Consider the following 23,321-nt stretch of genomic DNA (forward strand, 5'->3'; position numbering starts at 1 on the left):
AGAGTAGTTTCAGTTTGTGCACCGTTTGGCATTTAAAGCAGTGGTTCTTAAACCTCCTGGGGAGCCCCAGCTGTTCCATGTGTTACATGTATTCCAGATCTAGCACACCTGAAATAACTTGTCAACTAATTGTCAAGCTCTTAACTGCTTGAATCAGGTGGGCTATAGATCCTTCGGGGAGTATTCACACCCAGTCACTTTCTTCACACATTGCTGTGTTATAAGCTTGATTTATAATTTATTCTATTTCTATAGCACTGAAGGAACTTACGGTGCTCCTGGAATCTATCTTTGTGGTATGGAAGAACTTTGGAACCACCAAAACCCACCCTGGAGCTGGCAAAATTGCCCAAATCCAGGTGTGCAAAGCTGATGAAGGCAAATCTAAGAATAAAGGGTCTGAATACTTTGATACAGGATATATTTCCGTATTTTATTGTACATTTTGATAAATTGGCACCCATATTTTTGCATTGTCATTACGGGGTAATGTGTGAAGGTTGATGGCCAAAACAAATGGTAATCAATTATAAATGTTGGGGAAAGGAAGGGTTCTGAATACTTTCCCAAGGCACTGTACAGGTCAGAGATGTCAAGAACCCTTCACTTCAAACTCAGTTGAAAACCTAATATCCAATTAAGGACACAATTGCCATTTCACCAAAAACATTGGAAACATCTTTCACCTGTCCTAGAATGCTTCCAAAACTGGAACCCATACAGATCTCCTTTAAACAGAAAGGTTACCTCTAAAAAGGTGTTCCCCTCTGACTTGGCAATCTTGTAGAGAGCGTAGATGGGTATACAGATGACTGAGGAAAGGGCCATAGCGAAGCCAATGGCTAGAGACCAGCCAGGGTAAACGTAATCATTGTAGGTGATGGGCTTGTACTGGATCACCGTGAAGATCAGGATGAACTAGGAATACAGAGAGGAGATCATTAGTGAAAAGTCAGAATGCATTGTATGGGAACCAACAAACAGAACATAATGGAACTTAATGAATCACCAGTGCCCTAGGTATTTTTCTAACAATCAACAGTTAGTCCCAGTATACATTACAGATTAATAGTGCAACGCAAGGCAGGTTGAGCCTCTAAAACACGAAGGGAACACTTTTGCGGTAGTACGGAGGTAGATTCTTCATTACACTGGCTTTTTATTCCAGGATTATTCTTAATCTGTGCCCAGTAAACAGCCCATGGCCTGAAGCCTTTGAGATGCAGCAGTGGCAACAGGGCAAAAGGCGGAGGACACGCTCTTACAGATATGATGATGGGCGACACGAATCTCCAGCAGACCCGGAAGAAGATCGGAGGCGGGAAACCCAGCATCATCTCAACGTCCTTAAAGTATTTCTTGTGTCCTAAACACAAAGCAGTATATGTCGTCAGCCCTTTAGCGTCACTGGGTTTGATCGGATTTCTCCGATTGCAACGTCACTGTGGACACGTATAACCAAGGGACAGTTGGACTCACCGTAGACGTACATGATGCAGATACACATTATACAGGAGATGATAACCAGGGAGAAGCTGGCAGCGTAGTTATCCATGAGCAGCAGCCAGTAGATGCCAGCCTAGAAATGTGACATGACAGGGGAAAGCAGCGTCAGAGTACATCCTGCATGTCTGGGCCTGCGTCATGAATGGAACAATCAAATTTAATTGTTGATATATGTAACCCTTGATTCTTGACAGGCAAATGCCTCGGGAGCTTTGTTTGGCTGTCATACCCCAAAACATGAACTCTTTTTCCCACCAAATAAAATGCAAAGCAGCCCAAAACAGCATCCAAACACGGTTAGAACCAGGTAACGCAACCATTTTTTTAAACTTATAAATAACTTATTTCAAAAGCGTGAGGCATCTGTATAACAATGTTTTGACTTTTATTTTATCCTACTGTCACAAAAAAGAATGAACAAAGTGCCAGCGACAAGCACCCTCTCTTTCACACAGCGTATGCCCAGCCAGCTGAATATAAACACCAGCATGAGTCTGTGTGTGTGTTGCCCATCTGCCCTTGTAATGAATAGTGCTAATGTCTGTTATTGTCTGATTTAAAGATAGGTGGAGAATTTTAATAGAACGGACAGACTTCCTCCAGGCTTGTCAAGGATACTACTGCCATCACGTTTTGCAATATATTTATTTACCACCAAAAACGTTAAGGTACTACTGTGTAGAATCCTGCCTCTAAACAACAACACAACTTGTCTCCTCCTTGTCTTCTCTTACAGGACAAGACTGGAATAACACTAGTCCAAGGTGGTTTGGGGGGGAAGGATAGTACTGAGTGTCTAAAGTGAGTATAAGGAGACTAAAAGTCAATGTAAACTGATAGACAGACCGTTGAGAAAGTGTAAATGTGGAATAGCTCAGACATTCGGATTTTGAAGAAAAATATCATTTGAAGGATTTACATAAAACATTAACTGCAGATGTCTTCTCGTCACTTTTGCTTGTATTTATGCTAGTAGTACTGTCAAAATCTTACATATTGCCCCTTTAAGGTGTTTTTGATTCAGTTTTGCCCACATGAGTTGGGCTTTGATTTAATTCTCAGACGTTTAATGGGCATTCAAAGTCCCTCCATAGCAGCTACTCCTCTAAATTGGAATATTGTTTTGTCATTCAAGTCATATATACTATATTAATAGCCTCAACACAATATAAACATATCATAATTCCCTGTGATTCAAGCCAAGTCTTTTTCACATTCCCCTACTCCCCTCTCTGAAAAATGTCAAACGGATCTGGTGCTCTGCACTGTCAATCAAACATATAAAAAACTGATGTCAGCCTGTCTACCCATTCCATAGCATGCCACTCCTTCCACATTGATTGGAGTAAATAATTCAGCTGTGTGAAGAAAATCTGTGATCATTTCAAATGTAAACATTTAAAAAAATATATATCAACATCAATTTGAATTATGGGGGGTTTCAAACAGTTCAGAACTTGTTTTTGCTGGTTGAAACATTACAACATTTTGAAAATAATAGTGGTTGTGTTTCAATATAACAGCTATTCCAACAGCCCCCCTCCCTTCCCTCTGTACTGACGCAGACTGCCCGGTCATCGCATCAGTTTTGGAATGTGGTGTGTGTGTCTGTGTGTGTGTGTGTGCTTATGCATGCGCAGGTCAGTGTGTTTGAACGCCGGTCCGTTACCTGTGTGGTGAGCGGCACCCCCAGGAGGAACCCCACTACAGCCACTCCACCGGTGACCACCGTCTTGTTCTTCATGATCCAGTCTGTGCCGATCTCGTCCACGATGGCCGTCACCAGGGTCTCCAGCAGGCAGAACTACACCCGAGGGGGACAAACACTGACTGGTTGACACTTGGCACGACAATGCCTGCACTCTCTGTTCTAAGTTTGTTCTCGGAGCGTCTGATAAAAGACATGAGGTTCACAGAAGATCACCATGTGTGAAGTGGAGCCCCACCGATCCGCGTTAACGCTGCATCCTCCCAGCCCCGCCGGGGCTCCCGTCCCAGTCCGTGCCCTACTCCCCAAGCTCTATTTTGGGTCACGGCCAGGAGGTCCTGGCGCCGTAAGGCTCACCTGTGTCCCCAGGCCCAGCAGGATGAGCATGAAGAAGAACAGCAGGGACCACAGAGGGGAGATGGGCAGCAGAGTGAGGGCTTCTGGGTAGGCCACGAAGGCCAGGCCCGGGCCATGGTCAGCCACCTCGGACACGTCCACGTTCAGGTGGTGGGCCATGAAGCCCAGGATGGAGAAGATCACGAAGCCGGCGTACACGCTGGTCGCACAGTTGGTGATACTGATGATGATGCTGTCTCTGTTTGGGTGACCAACGGAATGAGAGAAAACAGGATGGAGCCATATTAGTTTAGAACACGGGGGCCAAAGCAACATTGGCCCCGTCTCCCACAATTTAGCATACGCTGGTTTGGGCTTGAACAAAGTGGGAGCTTGGCTGCACATCCTTTGCCCAGAAGGTAGCAACATCCAAGAATTACAGCATATGGCTGCCTCTGCCGAGAGGCCTCGTCGGTGCCAGGTCTGCCCCAGTAAAAAAACTGAACTGTCTTCCTACTAGGCCGACTAGGACCACAACAGCTGCTATATGCTAGCTATGCAGCGTTCCTCTAATATTGAATACTATATCACAAATACCAGTAACATAAATGTGCATTTATTCAATTATTTACTGCCAATTCAACAATTAAACTGTGCCCATTTGTGCATTTCACCATTGATCGTACTTCCAGCGCAGATTCATGCCACTGACTGACTCCTAAATACAGGATCAAAAAGCATGAACATTCTACGTAGGAGAGTTATGTCAGATGGGTTTCCTGCTTTCACAACTGGTGGGTAAACCAGCCGCAGTGTACTGGCACCGCTTCATACTACACCGTCCGTCGCCGCACTGCATTTACCACCGGGTGGTGCTATAGAGAGGAGAAAGACTCGTTCAGTTTCCAGGGAAGCTTTGAGTCCCACCACTGTAAACCACAATGAACAACACCGCCACAGGCTCTGTCCTGTTGTCTACAGCGTTCTCTCAGCGCGCTGGCCACCGGCCACGGAACAGTGGAGCGCGGCGCCCGCTGTCACGCCACGCACAGTCAATTCCTGCAATTTAAAGGCGTCCCGCTAACATTCGGCAGCCTTCAGGTTAATCTCTTCTGGCGCTGCAGCGTGATTGCGCCCAGAGTCCACAGACATTTCCCTGTTCGCTCCGGCCGGGCACAAAGAAAGCACTGCAGCAGCAAACCTACATGACCCACACTTGCACAACTCACAGACAGCGGTTGTGACACAGGGGCCATTAAAGTGCACTTTGAGCAGGGGGTGTGGACCACTACACTAACGACTAACAGCTTCTTTTTTTTTTGCAACACAGAGTGTCTGGATGCAGGCTTTACCTGTGGTGTTTTGGCTATATTCCACAAACCCCTGAGGTGCCTGATTGATATTAAACCCTTTACTAATGAAGGACACAAATTATTGTTTAGCTCCTAACCATGATACACAATCTGATACAGCCTAACCCTAACTTTTGTCCAATCAGTATTCAGGTCTGAAACCATCCAGCTTTTGATTGGTGTTGGAAGAAGGATGGATGAGTGGCGTACCTGTAACAGTTGTTATGGAATTTGTTGTAGGAGGCCATGGTGATGAGTCCTCCCCAGGCACAGCCAAGAGAGTAGAAGATCTGAGAGGCAGCATCTCCCCACACCTGGACAGAGAGAGAGACACACCTGAAATACAAAACTAAACATACTGATATGTGGTCTATGTGTTTAAACTGACAGCCCAGTTCAGATATTTCCCCTTCCGCTCAGAAAAAGAGATGTGAAAATCTGAGACCAGCGGAATACAACCTAATGAGCCTGACAAGTTTGTCAAGAAGGCCGGGAAACATGTTCTGAAGCAGACTAGAGGTTTCCAGCACGGCATAATAAACGTGCAACATCTGTGGATTCATATGACAAATTCCTATAGTGTTTCTACTTCCTGCATGAGTGTTCGTACCTTGGCGTCAAGGATCTTGTGCCACTGCGGGGTCAGGTAGTACTTGATACCGGTGACAGCTCCCTCTAATGTAATGCCTCGGATAAAGAGGATGGTCAGGACCACGTAGGGGAAGGTGGCTGTGAAGTACACCACCTGAGGCCAACAACAACACCACGATGAGTAAAAAGGACTAGGTTGTTTTACATGTTGTTTTTATTGACTAAAACTTTGGCCAGGTGTAGGAGAGAGGGATACAGTAGAATATATTTCAGGTCTCAGTTGTTGCTTGTTTGATTGTTTTTTTCCGGTCTTGCTTATATGTTTATTATTTTTCTAACTGTTGTCACAGCAAGACTACACACCATCCGCGCCAATGAAGCAGTTGTTGAATTGAATTATGAGACAGACAAAGAGAAACACAGCGAACAAGACAGCAAAAGTGAGACAGGACAAGAGAAATGGAGAGATACCTTAAACAGAGAGAGAGACGGCTAGAGATGGACATCATAAATGGAGGGTGAGACGACAGAACAAAGAGGGATGACAGAAGGAGACTGTAAACGGAGAGATGAGGGAGAGATGGACAGGGCTTCTCACCTTGCCTGAGGACTTGACCCCCCGAATGAGACACAGGAAGACCACCACCCACGACACCGCCAGACACCCCAGGATAGGGAGGCGAACATCCCCGAAATTCCCAATGTCATCTGAGATGTTGAGCACATAATGTCTGCGGGAGAGGGGACGACATTGATCAAACGCCTCTATTCACCACTACCACCACGACGTCGTCGTCGGCAGGCCTGGACGGAGTACTGTGGAACATAGAGGCAGGACCACAGGGCCGAACAATGGCTAGCCTTGACGTGGGTTCACGGGAGATATAGGAGGACAATTGTTCGGTTGTACCCTTGCACTGCAGCGAGCAAAGCCCATATTCTAGCGCGTTAGCACGACCCCAAAAAAACAAAAAATCCCTGCGCCAACGCAATGGATTATCTTTGCTGACAGTTGGCAGGAACAACCACTTCTTTCATGGTATAGTGAGGATACACACCACCCAAGAGGAAAGCTATGCACAATCCATTTAGAAAGCCATTAATGGGCCCGTTTGAATGGGCCCTGTTCTCTCTGCCAGGGCCGTAAAACGGCTACACCGCTCTCCATTCACACGACATCCAGATAATATTATTGTCTAGTAAGTTCTACTATCAATACACTAACATCTAAATGTGTGTATTTCAGACCCAGTGTGAGCGATGCTTGTTGAACGCCGGATGATTAATCGCCGGCCAGGATTAGAAGAACAAACAGCCCTGCCTTCTGACAGGACTGGTTTTCTTCACTGAAGCAGTGAGCGTCTCAAACAACATTGCCTTAAAAAGACACAAACACACTCCTGTTTACTCATCCCACAGTCTGACATATTTGATGGGCTTACAGATGTCAGGGGCTACTTTTTTTTATAGATATCTCAAAGCAGTCGTATGCAGCATCTAATCCTGTCTCTTTCATCGGCTGGAGCTGACTCATAGCCAGCTGTGCCCACTCCTTCCCACATAATTTCCCAAAAATAAATGTCTGTCATTTAGTAGACTCTTATCTGAAGACACTAGGCTGATTTGGGTGAAGCACCTTGCTCACGGGCACAATGACAGATTTCTGTAAATCAAACCTTTTGGTGAATTGCCCAAACCTCAAACCACTAGGCAGTACTTAAATAACGTAATGTCGCAGAATATGGATAATTCCACAAGTTTTCCAGAAATGAGGGTTGGAAGATTTCTGGAAATAGAAAGGAACCATAGGGAAATCCAGAATTTTCCAACCAGGACTTCTGAAAGTTTGGGGAAAGTAACCAGAATTGTGCGACCCTACAGTACACTCAGGTCACGGTTTTCAACAAATTGGGAACAAGCTCTCCAGGATAAATCTAGAAAACCCCAAGTCTGAGGTGGGCCTTACTTCCAGTACTCCTCGCTGGGGCTGGTCCTCTTGGTCTTATTGACCACCTCCACGGCCGCCTGGGCGGCTCCGGTGACCAGGCTGCGGGTGGCGTTGGCCAGGGTGCTGTTGATGCCCTTGGGGGTCACCACGCCGTTGCAGCTGGCCGTATTCCAGGGGTTGTTGCAGTAGGTCCAGGGCAGCAGGTTGGTCATGGACGAGAAGAAGTAGTAGAAGGCGATGCAGATCACCACGTTGTAATAGATGCCGATGTACGTGGACACTACCATCATCCCGTAGCCCACACCTGAAGACAGAGTGGGGGGAGGGGGAGAACAATGACTGGGCTGCCAATCAACAATGGGATTGGCTGTCAGCTCACCCTTGAACTAGCTGATCAATGGCAGCAGTGGCTGTTAACAGACTCACCTTTGAACTATGTGATCAGTGGCAGAAGTGGCTGTTAACAGGCTCACCTTTGAACATGGGGCTGATCCTCCAGACTCCCAGGCATCCCTGGCTGGCGAACTGTCCGAAGGAAAGCTCCAGGAAGAAGAGGGGGATCCCGCAGAACACCAGCATAATGAAGTAGGGAAACATAAAGGCTCCTGTGGGACACCACCACCACAGTCAGTTAACTCTACAGAAAGAAACACTTCCATTACATGTTTTACAATTCGCCGTTGTGTTGTTTCACTTCTTACTGCAAGTAGGTGTATGTTTTAAAAATTGCATTTTTTCTGGCATTTCTTGCGCTTCATTAAACAAGAAATCGGGCAAGGACAGAGGGGAGTTTCTTGCTGACAGAGCAGTGGGCCGTGTCCAAACCCACGTTGAAGCAGTACATGAGCACCAGAGGCAGTAGCTGGACCACTCTAATCAACATTAGATAGTATATTGGTATTATTCCTCCCAAACGATGGCTTGCTTATTGTTAAACAAATGAAAATAAATCCGTAAATATACAGAAAAGCTCTACAACATGGCATTCTCCTTTGGGTTTTTAAGGCTCAGTGAGTTGACAGATTCTACGGTCATCTTTGTGTCTGGCATCGAAAAACAGCTCGCCCCTCTAAACACAATCGTCCCATGACGATATCACTTCTGCTATGCAATGTCTTGTGAGTGAGCAATCAAACTGTAAGGTCATGTACGGACAAAGAGGTTATATATAGATATATGTATACAGCTACGGAAAAAATGAAGAGACCACTGCACCTTTTTCTTTCCTTTCCAAAAAAGTTAAAAAGGAAAGTTTTGAGTGAGGAACAGAAGCATTCAATTTGCAGTGGTCTCTTAATTTTAACTCTTCTGTTCCTCACTCAAAACCTTCCTTTTCTACTTTTTTGGAAAGGAAAGAAAAAGGTGCAATGGTCTCTTAATTGTTTCCTGAGCTGTATATACACTAAGTTGGCATCACAGGACAATATCCAATTTCAGCAATGCCAGATAAAGGGGAGTGGTGGTCATATTGCATGTTCTATGATGTTTCAGTTTACTAACAGCCCGCCAGAGGTGAGAAAGTGTCATCAAGCCAGAGGAGCCCAGCCAAAAGCAGCATCACAGACAAAGTAATGTGAAGCGAAGCAGCGATCCTTGACCTGCTTGGCGGGTTTAACAGGGTGCCACTGGGACTAAAGATCTTGGGTAGTAATGACTGCTCCTCTGGGAGTCTAGCCTGGCATCATGGGCCAGAGGAGGGACTGGGGAGTAATGACTGCTCCTCTGGGAGTCTAGCCTGGCATCGTGGGCCAGAGGAGGGACTGGGGAGTAATGACTGCTCCTCTGGGAGTCTAACCTGGCATCATAGGCCAGAGGAGGGACTGGGGAGTAATGACTGCTCCTCTGGGAGTCTAGCCTGGCATCATAGGCCAGAGGAGGGACTGGGGAGTAATGACTGCTCCTCTGGGAGTCTAGCCTGGCATCGTGGGCCAGAGGAGGGACTGGGGAGTAGTGACTGCTCCTCTGGGAGTCTAGCCTGGCATCGTAGGCCAGAGGAGGGTCTGGGGAGTAATGACTGCTCCTCTGGGAGTCTAGCCTGGCATCGTGGGCCAGAGGAGGGACTGGGGAGTAGTGACTGCTCCTCTGGGAGTCTAGCCTGGCATCATAGGCCAGAGGAGGGACTGGGGAGTAATGACTGCTCCTCTGGGAGTCTAGCCTGGCATCATGGGCCAGAGGAGGGACTGGGGAGTAGTGACTGCTCCTCTGGGAGTCTAGCCTGGCATCGTGGGCCAGAGGAGGGACTGGGGAGTAATGACTGCTCCTCTGGGAGTCTAGCCTGGCATCGTAGGCCAGAGGAGGGACTGGGGAGTAATGACTGCTCCTCTGGGAGTCTAGCCTGGCATCGTGGGCCAGTGGAGGGACTGGGGAGTAATGACTGCTCCTCTGGGAGATATTGTTCACTTCTTCCACTGAGTTGTGAAACTCCAAATGCCTGGCCTGGTCAGTTTAATCTGAATCCCAGGTGTTCCTAGAGGTGTTATGTTTCGCCACTTGGTTTGAAACCTATGTGCCCAGGCCACAGCCAGCTGATAAAGTCTACAGTGTTACTATTGCAGCGCATTGAGCTCCACCAGTCCCCTTGGCTCCAGACCCAGCTACGTGATTCCCTGATCTTTTGCATGCCCTGCTCTGCTGTATCACCGGGAGCACAAATCCAGGTCACAGAACATATAGCAGATTAAAGCAAAGCTGAGAAGTGAAAATATTGGATTTGAAGGGGAATGACGTAAACTTGAACATAACTTGAAAACTCATGCTACTTTGATTGCTTTTCAAAGCACTGCAAAGTGTATTTTGGATAAACTGGAGTGCATTGCTATCATTAATCAGGTTGCTCTGAGCAGAATACCAACCTCCTCCATTTCTGTAACAGAGGTACGGGAACCTCCACACATTTCCCAGGCCCACGGCATACCCCACGCTGGTGAGGATGAATTCGATTTGATTGCCCCAGTTCCCTCTCCTGGAGTTTTTATCCATCTTCACAGGTTCCCCAAGAACAGCTCCATTCTAGAACACAAAAAAAGATGAGAACATTAGAACAGACTTGCAACTGCCACCTGGTTGGAACGGGTAGGTGGTTTAGTCAATTAGTAATTCCACTTATATCAACATGTCTCGATGAATACCGGGCACGTGCTGTTGGCCTGAATGTATGATTCAGAAGGTGGATTTTTTAAGTGCACAAGGCCTCTGTGTTAGTTAGTCGACAAAGATTTTTAATGTCCAATCAAATCAATCAATCAAATGTATTTCTAAAGCCCTTTTACAACAGCAGTTGTCACAAAGTGCTTTACAGAGGCACCCGGCCTTAAACCCCAAGGAGCAAACAACAGTGGTGTTGGATTTCAGTGGCTAGGAAAAACTCCCTAAGAAGGCAGAATTTTAGGAAGAAACCTAGAGAGGACCCAGGCTCAGAGTCTGGCTGACCAGTCCTCTTCTTGCTGTGCCGGGTGAGATATTAAGAGTTCAATTAGAATAATAAATACATTTCTCTGGGCTAAATCCAGAGTCTATTTGATTCTAGACTAGGTCAAAAGTATGACCAGGTGGACAAGGACAGGGACAGCAACGGGCCCCCCAAACCAGGTACTCCGCAGGTGTGGACCAGGACCCCATTTCCTCCTAAAATTTTAAACTGGAGGAGACTGAGAAAAGTTAGAAAGTGCATATCCCCCAGCACAATAATATAGCAGCGTAACACCTTGGAACTGAGAAGGGGGGGTCCGGCGACACTGTGGCCCTACCCGGGGGAGGCCCTGGACAGGGTCCAACAGGCAGGAAATCAATCCACCCACATTCCCAGGCATCAACCAAAGGGACACCCACCAACCGCAACCCCCCTGAAAGAGGGCAGAGTATTGCCAGCAGCGTACAGCCCAATTGCACAAGTGCGCAACAGAGAGACAACAACAAGCCAGTGACTCTTCCCCCGAAAGGCATTGGATGGAGGGTATCCCAGTGGCGACGAGAGCCCACCTGGCAAGACAGCAACGGTGGACAGTATCAAGCCTACTGCTCACCTTCACGCCCCCGGGCCAGGCTACACCTTATTATAAACCGTGCTGTAGAGATGAGTTTTTAGTAGACACTTGAAAGTAAAACTAGAAGTAACGAAAGCATGGATTAATTTTCAGTTTTTTATATAAAGTTTCTAATTTTTGCAATCTTTCGAAGATGAAAATAAGCAACTCTTCAGACATATTTTATATGTTCTTCAAAGGATAGGTCAGGGTCAAGGGTAACGCCAAGGTTTTTAAAAAAAATTTGGGATACAACCATGCAGCCGTCGAGGTTCACAGTGAGATCGGCTAACAACGCTATTTGTTTCTTGGGTCCTAAAACGAGCATTTCTGTTTTCCTTGCGTTTAAGAGCAAGAAATTCTCTGTCATCCACTTCCTAATATCTGAAACGCATGCTTCCAAAGTAGCTAATTTAGGAGCTTCTCCATGCTTCATTGAAATATATAACTGTGTGTCATCAGCATAAAAGTGAAAGTTTACATTGTGATTTCGGATTACATCGCTCAGAGGGAGCATATATAGTGAGAACAATAATGGGCCCAGAACCGAGCCTTGAGGAACACCAAAGCATACCTTTGACTTGTCAGAGGATATGCCATCCACACTAACAAACTGATATCTTTTAGATAAATAAGATTTAAACCAGGCTAGAACATGTCCAAGTAGCCCAATATGGGTTTCCAGTCTCTCTAAGAGAAGGGAGTGATCAATAGTGTCAAAAGCAGCACTAAGATCAAGAAGCAACAGGACGGATGCGGAACCTTTGTCTGAGGCCATTAGAAGGTAATTTGTTACCTTCACGAGTGCAGTCTCAGTACTATGATGGGATCTGGGCATTAGAAGATCATTTGTTACCTTCACGAGTGCAGTCTCAGTACTATGATGGGATCTGGCCATTAGAAGGTCATTTGTTACCTTCATGAGTGCAGTCTCAGTACTATGACGGGATCTGGCCATTAGAAGATCATTTGTTACCTTCACGAGTGCAGTCTCAGTACTATGATGGGATCTGGCCATTAGAAGGTCATTTGTTACCTTCACGAGTGCAGTCTCAGTACTATGATGGGATCTGGCCATTAGAAGGTAATTTGTTACCTTCACGAGTGCAGTCTCAGTACTATGATGGGATCTGGGCATTAGAAGGTCATTTGTTACCTTCACGAGTGCAGTCTCAGTACTATGATGGGATCTGGCCATTAGAAGGTCATTTGTTACCTTCACGAGTGCAGTCTCAGTACTATGATGGGATCTGGCCATTAGAAGGTCATTTGTTACCTTCACGAGTGCAGTCTCAGTACTATGATGGGATCTGGGCATTAGAAGGTCATTTGTTACCTTCACGAGTGCAGTCTCAGTACTATGATGGGATCTGGGCATTAGAAGGTCATTTGTTACCTTCACGAGTGCAGTCTCAGTACTATGCTGTGTACCAGGGGTTTCTTGTTGCATATTTCTTTAGTCTTTAGTGGTGCAACTGTGTCTAATGTATTTCAGTGTTGAGTTTAGATCCTCGATTTGATCGTTTACAGATGTATTTACTCTGTCGCTAATCAGCGAACTTGTAAGAATATCAAGGATTTTATTTGTAGTCCGAGAATTTATAGTACGGCTTTTGAAACTCATTGTTTGCGGAGTAAGTGGATTTCTTGTTTAAATGGTAAATGTAATAAGACAGTGATCCGATAATCCAGGATTTTGGGGGGAAATTATTAGATCTACAATATCTATTTCTCGTGACAGGACTATCGAAGGTGTGACTGTGGCAATGTGTTGGACCTGAGACATGTTGGATATGGCCCAGGGGGCCCAGGGGGACATTGTGTATGGCCCAGGGGGCCTATAAATAGTAGCTATGTAAAATGATTTATTGGCCTGGTTAACATTCATTAGTAAAACTTCAAAAGAATGAAACTCAGTGATATGTTTGAGAGTAAATTTATATTTACTGTCATAAATATTAGCGGCACCCCCTCCTTTTTGGGATGCACGAGGGATATGATCAATAGTATAACCAGGAGGAGAGGCCTCATTTAAGGCAGTGAATTCATTAGGCTTTAGCCACGTTTCACATAAACCAATAACATCTAGTTTATGGTCAGAGATCAATTCATTTACGGCAACTGCCTTTGGAGCAAGGGATCTAACATTTAGGAGTCCCATTTTGAGATGCGAGGTGATACAGTCAATTATTTTTAATTTGTGACCGAGGTGGAGGAAGGCTTTATCTTAATAAGGTTGTTTTTGTTAGCACTACCTTGTTTAACTATTCTCAGCCTGGAACGAGTCACAGTGGCAATAGGTAAAGCTGTACTAACTACTCTGGCTATGCTATCGACAGACTCCACTATGCTAGCAGGCTGGCTAACAGCCTGCAGCCTGACCTGCACCCTATCTCATGGTGAGGCTATAGGAGTGAGACTCCTGTCAATGTTCCTAGATAAAAGAAGAGCACCACTCCACCTAGGATGGAGTCCATCGCACCTCAGCAGATCAGGCCTGGCCCTATTTCTGGGAGAGTCCCAAAAAGAAAGCCAGTTATCAACAAACTCTACCTCCTGCGACGGGCAGAACTCCGTTTTCAGCCAGCGATTGAGTTGCGCAAGTCTGCTGTAGAGCTCGTCACCACCCCTAGCTGGGAGGGGGCCAGAGACATTTACTTGATGCCGACACATCTTTCTAGCTAGTTTACACGCTGATGCTATGTTCTGCTTCGTAACCTCTGACTGTTTCATCCTAACGTTGTTGGTGCCTAATCAAGGCTAAAACAGTGCGTGACAAAATGTATATAATTATAATTAAACAGTACATACTTCCTTTTTGTCAGGTTCTGGGGTGCCATATAGCCTAGAGGTTAGAGCTCCTGAGTGGTAACAAAAGTTGCTAGGTCGAATCTCAGACCTGGCATGGTGAAAATAATACAGTTTTTTCAGTCCTTGAGAAGGACAATTCACTCTGAATTGCACCCTCGTTGCTAAATGTGTGCATATCTGGCATCTCTTAAATTTGTGTGGGTTTCATTTCGATTGAACCTTATGGTAAAACTGACAACCAAAATATTTTACTTTAATCACTGAATTAAATTTTTACATTTGACTGGATGTTAGTACTCTGAAACTGAGGGACGCACACTAGAGCGAACTTGATTCAAACTGAAATAACCATTTGTTGTGTGCTCCAAATCAACCTTTGGTGTTGTCGTCCTTAAATTGCTTCCCTCCATCTGTCAGTGTCAGATGCTCCTCATTCTGACCTGACCTCATCCTCTGCCCCAGGACTTGATAAGAGGCCCGGTTCGTGTTTCTGCTTCTAACACAGTGCAGCAGTGTTTTTTCTGGAAAAATGTGTTGGCATGGGGGAAAGGTCACGGGGTGGGGGGGGTCTGTTGCATTTGGGGTCAGGGGACCTACCCAGAATATTTTTTATGTAGAAGAGCTGGCTAGCTCTGTTTTGGTTATTATCTAAAAGGACATTGGGAAGTAAAATGATGGTGATACATGATGGCCTACATGTAATACGGCTTTATAATGCTTCTAATGCTATTTTCAACCGACAAAAACAACTGAATAAGTTGAAGCATGGTGTTGACTATCTGCATCTCAAGTCAGACCCTAAAAGCCTGAACAAAGTTGATATAATGTAGTCTAGCTATTAAGGCAGCATATTCCTTGGCTTCTGATTCTCCTGCTCAAATAAATCATAAACCATCTCTCATTAAAACCATTTGAAATCACAAAATACTTCAATACAGCTCCTTAATGTTGTGTTGTAGCAATTCTTAATGTGAAAACAGGTTTGAACTGTCCTCTTTTTTAGTTTCTTATGTTTTTTGTTAGGGTGACCTGGAGTGCACTTTGGAGGATAAAAGGGACATGAACACAAAGTCCTTATCTGTCCTATCAATGTGCTTGCTGAGATCCCTGGGCCTCCAGCAGAGAGCCGGCCTCACACAGGCAGGGGACTTTTTTATCAGCAGGAAGAATCACAGATTTTTATGATTGCTCGGTAGTTGTCTTTGGAGTCTAACTGCGCTTAGATGTTGCATTTCAAAACACCCTTTCACAAGAAGTTCCAAACCTTCTGTGTTGGAGTGTATACTAAAGAGGGGATATAAACGATATATACATATATAAATAAATAGTATTAATGCAGCCAAAATGTCCTTCTAGTTATCTTAGGCAGGGTGAGAGACACACACCTGTGTGCGTGTGTGAGAAAGTGTGTATGGATGCGGCTCTTCTCAGCCTGTGTGTGTGTGTGTGTCTGAGAAGGAGCACACCTGCTCAGTGCGAAGGGAGGCCAGCTGTAAAGCTGAGAAGGGCCCAGGGTGAAATCAGCAGCAGACTGATAGACAGACAGACCTCCCACCTGTGAGGGGCCAGGTCTGTCAACACATGGTGCTGTTAACCACATGAACTATGAGGCAGCTCAGGCTCATCTTGCAGTGTCTTCCGGAGTTGGGACATGGAGCATTCTGCCTGGGTCTATCAGATGAACTGTGGTATCAGGCGTTTCCCTTAAACCAGTGTTTACAGACCATTTTAGATAGACAATATTCTAAGACACATACACAAACTGTACACACTGTATATATTATAGTGTAAATAGAAATAATAGTAATAATGTTATACACATTCAGTATACACTGTATGCAATGGTTTCCCCATATTCAAGCAGAAAAACCTTTCTCCATGTGGTAGAGATTGGGGGAAAAAATAATGGATTATTTATCTTGATAACGTTCATGACATGTTGAATTCTGTGTGTGTGTGTGTCTCATGGCATCGTGTCACTTTGGATTCACTCCATTCCAACTATCTGTTCCCACTCTTATCTCGAGGCTGTCTCGTCAGCATGGCTGCACCTCCTGAATACAGTGGGGAATTAAGGGCCCTTTAATCTGTTGCAGTGTCTGTCTAGGTGCTTTGCTGTGTGATCTGTAGGGCTTCTCCCTGGAGCATCCTGCCTGGTCCGTCACTGTAGTGAGCCGCACTGAGCAGATAGCCCGTCCCCTGCAGAGCCACACTCTCAGCCCCTTCCATCCAGCTGGGCCCATCTGCCCTTTACGTAAGCTGAACACATGCCTGGGACACAGCTCTCCTATCTCCTGCTCTCTCCCTCTTTGGGGCCTTTCCAAATCAGTGGGTGCGGCCCAAGCCTAACTCCCAACGCTGTAGCCCTGCCTCATTCCAGCGCACCGCACAGGGGCACTCTAAAGGGAGATGATGGAGAGATGGACAGACAGGAAAAAAGATTAGAGGTAAATGATGGAGAGAAGGACAGACGGGGCAGATTAGAGGTAGATGATGGAGAGATGGACAGACGGGGCAGATTAGAGGGAGATGATGGCGACAATGACATACGGGGCAGATTAGAGGTAGATTAGAGAGATGGACAGATGGGGCAGATTAAAGGGAGATGATGGAGAGATCGACAGACGGGGCAGATTAGAGAGATGATGGAGAGATGGACAGACGGGGCAGATTAGAGGTAAATGATGGAGAGATGGACAGACGGGGCAGATTAGAGGTAGATGATGGAGAGATGGACAGACGGGGCAGATTAAAGGTAGATGATGGAGAGATGGACAGACGGGGCAGATTAGAGGTGGATGATGGAGAGATGGACAGACGGGGCAGATTAAAGGTAGATGATGGAGAGATGGACAGACGGGGCAGATTAGAGGTAGATGATGGAGAGATGGACAGACGGGACAGATTAGAGGTAGATGATGGAGAGATGGACAGACGGGGCAGATTAAAGGGAGATGATGTTGAGAAGGACAGACGGGGCAGATTAGAGGTAGATGATGTTGAGAAGGACAGACGGGGCATATTAGAGGTAGATGATGGAGAGATGGACAGACGGGGCAGATTAGAGGTAGACACATATATTTTTAATAGTGCAAAGGTAGAAAGGGTGAGTTTGTTAAAAGCCTCCTATGTAAAGACGTTTCAAATTCACCACTCCGGTGGCAACGCTTAAACAAATGTATACTCTGGTGAAAGGTCTTGAAGTGGCTGACTCCCAAATGGGACAGTGTGAATATGGGTAGTGCACGCACAGCTTATTGACTTATCACGCTTCTGCATGGTTTCAGGTTCTAGCTAAAGATTGCCAAATCTGTTTTGTGAAAGCCGGCTAGGTTCACATCTGACTAAAACAGACCAACACACTCCTCCGTTCCAAATAATTTGACGGACAGCAGCATACACATAACAAGGCATGGCCTCTGACAGCTGTTGCCCTGTCATGGTGATAGACTTGCTCTATCTCCAGTTGAGGGGAAACCTAACCTGGGGCCCCAAGTCCCAAAAAAGCAGCCTTCTACTACAGTAAACACTGCCCATTGAAGCAGGATTTGCATGCTAAATAGCTAACAGGAAAAGGCAGAATAATGGACTGAGACAAACAGGGAAAACCAGGAATTCTGCTATTACAGCAACATAATAGGATTACTAGCTGCCTGTGGTAAAAATTGTAAAAGGTTGGTAACTTTCCCAAATATTCCAGCTTTTCCAGAAAACCCTGTTGACAACTTGACAGACAGGGAATAGCCACATTTTGAAACTCTACCTGTGGCCAATCGTCAATGTGTGCCGTCTTGATGTCTGCAAGGCCATCAGCCTTGACATTTAGGCTACCCACAGATCTAGCCCTCTGAAGCCCTCTGAAGTCATTATTCAGCACTATTCCTAAACACTCCCTCAGAATGATGCATGAAATATTTAGCCCAACGTTTTGTTCACGGTATCAACAGCTATGCCTAGGACAGGCCAATATGAGTGATGTGCCAGAACATTCAAAAAACAGATACACCTCATTTGAATGATCTTCGTTTAAGATCAGGAAAAATGAATGAAAGGAGACTGAGAAAGAAGAGCACGAGAGAAAAAGAAAGATGTAAGGGAAAGAAAACTGAACCTATCTACTGTATTTATGAGGGATTTGAATTTTTTTGCCCTGCACAATTTCCCATTGCACTGTACACATGGGAGGAGATGTGTATTCGCTTATCATAGCTGAGTACACACACCCACGACCCACGACACAGGGGACCTTAACACACATCAGCACCTGTACCCAAACACCTGATATACACCGTTAATTACAGCGGTACCGGGGACCGTAGAATCCTGACGATACCTGAATGAAAATGACCGACAAATCCTCCTGCCTGCAGGTTCATGCTGACAACACACTGTACAGTAGACAGTGTTATGTATTCTTATTGAGCTTTGAGGCCTAGACTCTGTACATATAATTAAGTAGATCTTGTAGTTGCTGGCTGCCCTAGAGACCGAGTAATGCAGTGGTGTTGGAAACGTTAAAAGGTGCACATCATCTAACAAATCTCTTAGTCACATTTAAACTGTTCAGTGCTCATCTGTCTGCGGTTCTGTGTGCGTAGTACTATGAGGCTACTACATTGAGCTTGGTAGCAGTTGACCTGTTTGGAAGGTTAAGCAGTGTGGATATACAGACTGACATGCTAAAGGATTGAAATTCTCAGCGTGGCTCTAAACTGAGTGGGATCCAACCTGCCAGTTAAGTGAGATGGGACTTGACCAACCAGAATACCAGTTTTACATTGACCAAGCAAACAATGACCAATGTTTAGGAAGCCCAATTCATTGTGAGTTTGGACAAAAAACATTAATATGTAGATGCTTCATTTTTCATTTCATCTCACATGTCTTAAATGACCTTGTGTCTGTCTAATGAAAAGGCTGACTTTTAGCTGCTTACTGGACACAACAATAGCATACGACAAATAGCATTTCACTGACCCCATTCGTAAATAAACGGTAAGAAGAAAGAATCTGTTAGTACTTGTAAAAGGCCCAGAAGGCAACTGTTCAAACAATGTTTACAGCGGTCATCTTTCAGTCACCTTTGACACCGACCTAACCTGACCTGACCCTAGCCAGGGTCAGATTGCAACAAACAGAACCAAAGCAGCTATGTATTTGCAGAGGGTGGTGAAAAATGCATTTAAATAGATTTTGGATTGTGATGAAACCATAGCTGAAAAAAACATTTAGTTGAATAACTTAAACTTATCACTATAGTTACCACCTGATTCACATAATAATGTTCTGACTTATTAGTATAAACATTAACATGAAAATGAAGCAGCATTTCTACTCACTAAGCAGTTAAGTCACATGTACCCTTTAATTATGCAACTACCATAAGCCAGTACCTAGCTAGTACTGTTGCTCACATTCAAGCCAATTAGGATGTCATTTTAAAAGTTAACTGTATGAACAGACCATGTACAAACACAACTTAATGTTCCTAATGTGTGCCGACAGCTTGTTAAGTAAAATTAATGGGCAACAACAAACTCTGGAGTACATGCTCAATACCCATTATCTAGTCAACTAATGTCATCGAGTAGCTACAGTAACTTGTACAACTAAGCCAACTCTAAAAGGTCAGTCACTATTAGCTGACAACTCAATAATGTTTCATATTTATTGTGCTTTCTTTATTTTCCTTAATTCTTTATTTTTTTTTACTAGTTATATTATATTTTAACAGTGAAGGATTAAAAAAGTTGCTGGAACACATGAATTGACCCCCGCGAGAGAGGTTTATAATTTACATACTTTCGTAAAATAAAAACATAGGCAAACTTGTTTCCACTATTGCCTAGCTTTCAACCTAAAAACACCCACCAAACCATTTTCTAACAATGTAAGCTATGTAGCCTAATACCCTTCCACAAACCATTTAATCACGGTCTGAATGTCATTAGAAAATAACAAACTGATGTAGCCATGTTAAGTCATGCAACTTCAAATCCAACTCAATCCAGAGTGATTACATCTACGTTCCAGGTGATAATCATAAACCAATAGAGTCGTTTAAGTACCAGTTGTTTAAAGTATTACAAGTTGATACGCTAGCTAACCCACATCATCACCATGTGGGGAGTAACCAAAGTGGGGTTCAGTTCTACTGAACTGTGATGAAACAGACCCGGATTCACATTGTCCTCAGAATCTGCATTATGAAATGTCTGTGAGGTGAAAGTAATTCCACTAAAGACAGCGAGACTGTGGCTTATCACCCAGCTAGCAGAGGGCCACGTTCCTCCAGACCCTATTGGGCATAGCGTGAATGCCTTTCCATGGTTGATTAATTAAGTGTAATGGTGAGTTGTCAGGAAGGAAGGAGGAATGTGTGGGCCCGATCACGGCAGACAGAAGGCTCTGATGGCCTCCCAAAAGCAGGGGTCATCTCAGGGTTACATCACTCAAACACTGCTTACAGTCACACCAAGTTTCCTGGCGGGCTCTGAATGACATGATCCTACTACCGCATCATGGACCTTTCAATCGTTAAAATAGGCCCATGGTTAGAATGTCGGAGTGGTTCAAGTTGTACGGTCTCTTGGTCACATTGAACACACATTGAATTTGGAATTGTATCTATAAATCTTGTGTAATCTCATAGAAACACATTCATTACTTTCCTAATTCGAAAGTTTGTCCTTTTTTCTCCTAAAGGCATCATTAAATAATAATAATAATGATAAAAGCTTAATATCCTGCTAGTAGTACTATAGTAAAAATCATACAAGTCAATCCCATCAGCATAACATAAAACACAAACCTAACGGCAGCAGTCGGAGGCCTAGACAATACCAACTAAATGGATAAAAAAAAAAATATCCACATTTAATCTGAAGTTTGAGGCAGCAAAATATACCCCAAAACGCAGCAATCGCCTTACCTTTAAGATGTCCATGGTATATGTCGGTTACCCCATACACCCCAGTAGACTTCCAAGCACTGATGCAATAGCCACTGGGGTCAGTCAGTGGCTCAGCGACTTGAAGATCTGACTGATATGTAGGCTCTAACAGAGCTCCTCACTGCATCCCGCTACCCTCGCCTGAGGGTGAGGTGGAGTTTGAGGTGCAGTGGGAGTGGTTTAGAAGACCAAGGGAACAACCAGTGACTAGCAACTACAACCTGTTTGCTGCAACACTTGGGATCGGAACAATACTAGATGTTGAACGCAAATGTGCCTCTTTTTTCCAGGAAATTAAATACAAATCATGTTCAAACAAATATCTCAAAGTGCTGTTTTTATTCAAAATGAAACCCATACAGGCAAAACCAATAAAATATTTTCAGTGTATAGGCTAAGTGTGGATTTGCATTAGGCAAGGCCTTCATTTACTGCTGACTTAAGAGTTCTTTAGAGAGCCAGTCTCTGCAGCGTCCTATATGTTCATCATAACACATCAGTAGATTTTCAATGGGATCATGTATCAATTCAACAACTGGATGTTTTTGACTAATAAAACAATGGATAGCATGGCTAAAAAAAAACAACAGTCAGTGCTGATTAGTGCAGACAACCAGGTCTAGCTTCAGACACGCGGTTCACTTAACTAGATCATTTCCTTCATGTGCACTGGGCATAGCCGTGAAGTGAGGCGGAAGATAAGCCCGCGGCTCTATTGGCCAGCGCAAGCTGTTCACCTGCACCTCGCTCCCCCGGTCACACACAGAAAACCTTCTGCACACACACAATTACTCGCACACTAAAACAGACAACAAACAAACAAACACACGCCTCGTTCCTTATCCGATCTCATCCCCAGGTACATTCCTCTCACTCCCTGACAAAATATACAGAACTTTTTTTTTGTTTGACAATTCAGCCAGCAATACCGCTGAACTCAATCCCAGTTGGCAGAGAGGTTATCGACAGGCAATTGGCCACACTGCTCAACCATGAATGAGCATTGTTCTTTAGTTTAAGTTTGACTGTGTAGTTTTGAGCTACAGTGCACTTCAAAACAGACATCCGGAGTTGTTCCAGAATACTGACCTGGTACATTTTAGACAAGCCACACTCAATGTATGGAAATTCCTGACAAAAATGAACAGGTTGACCTCACCAATTCAAAAGGTGAGGCGATAGAATAACAGTTTAAGAGAGAGTTCCTTACTATGAGGGTACCTTTAAGAATGTCAGGATTAATGAATAGACCCAGTTTTGTCTCTCTTCTAACAAGAAAAGACACAAAGTCACGTTTAACCGTCAGATGGATTGTAACACACACATCTTCAAAGGAGGTTCACATCAGGCCCTAAACCCTCCCAGCATCAAGCCAATGGTCGGAGGTCTGGTTCTCAGTGTAATGGTCAGAATCAGGGGGGTCTGTTCATCCTTTTGAAGAAATCCACCACAGACATAAGATTACCTTATTTTATCGTCCAGCCAGTACCCAACAGACAATAACGCTCAATAAAGAAAAGCAACGTGGCCAATTACATCTACTTAATGGTATTCTCACTGGGCTTCCTGTGACTGTACTCTATGCATTCTTCCTTCTAAACAGACCCACCAAGATTCGCACCAATGACTTTTCTAAATATATTTTTAGCCAAATACATCCAAGGTGTTTGGCACAATCTGAGAAGAGATTAGCATTTAACTCAAAAAGCAGGGTTTGCTGCGAGGGCCTTCCATCTGTGACAGTCCCAAATGTGGCTAACATGCCTCTTCCTGGCCATACGCCAACATTTGTGCTCTACATAGGGAATAGGAAGCCAATCGGGACGCATGAGTCTTCAATGTCCTCCCACCCGCACTCAACACATGTACGGACACGCACCTACTAAACCAATTAAATGTTGCTCTTTAATGTTTGTACCAAACAGGGGATTTCAATACCATCTAATCTATTTTGAAGTTCCTCAGAGTTAAACTCAGTAGTGGGATACATCCACTGTTATCACACAGCTGTTCTCAGCAGCCATAGAATTTCAGGGCAGACCCCTGCCAGGCAGCAGAGATATCCAGCAGAAATGGACTTGCTGACATCCAGGCT

General features: G+C 44.7%; 1 protein-coding gene across 6 annotated transcripts in view; it reads right to left on the bottom strand.

The window, feature by feature from the left end:
- Positions 1-23,321, bottom strand: part of slc6a9 (solute carrier family 6 member 9) — a 65,031-nt gene that overhangs the window by 5,525 nt on the left and 36,185 nt on the right. For 5 of the 6 annotated variants that reach the window (XM_020045346.2, XM_034289963.1, XM_020045343.2 and 2 more), the window contains 11 exons: positions 10,294-10,450; positions 7,915-8,046; positions 7,460-7,745; positions 6,092-6,224; positions 5,513-5,647; positions 5,113-5,216; positions 3,572-3,809; positions 3,176-3,310; positions 1,480-1,579; positions 1,266-1,366; positions 748-918 (listed from right to left, as the gene is read on the bottom strand). In XM_020045346.2, the coding sequence (XP_019900905.1) occupies positions 748-918; positions 1,266-1,366; positions 1,480-1,579; positions 3,176-3,310; positions 3,572-3,809; positions 5,113-5,216; positions 5,513-5,647; positions 6,092-6,224; positions 7,460-7,745; positions 7,915-8,046; positions 10,294-10,450 (1,692 nt within the window). Of the gene's footprint in view, positions 1-747; positions 919-1,265; positions 1,367-1,479; positions 1,580-3,175; positions 3,311-3,571; positions 3,810-5,112; positions 5,217-5,512; positions 5,648-6,091; positions 6,225-7,459; positions 7,746-7,914; positions 8,047-10,293; positions 10,451-21,205; positions 21,338-23,321 lie in introns of those variants that run through there. The other variant, XM_020045344.2, reaches the window with a different exon arrangement.

The sequence above is a fragment of the Esox lucius genome, chromosome 3, assembly GCF_011004845.1.
Source record: "Esox lucius isolate fEsoLuc1 chromosome 3, fEsoLuc1.pri, whole genome shotgun sequence".
NCBI classification, from domain to species: domain Eukaryota; kingdom Metazoa; phylum Chordata; class Actinopteri; order Esociformes; family Esocidae; genus Esox; species Esox lucius.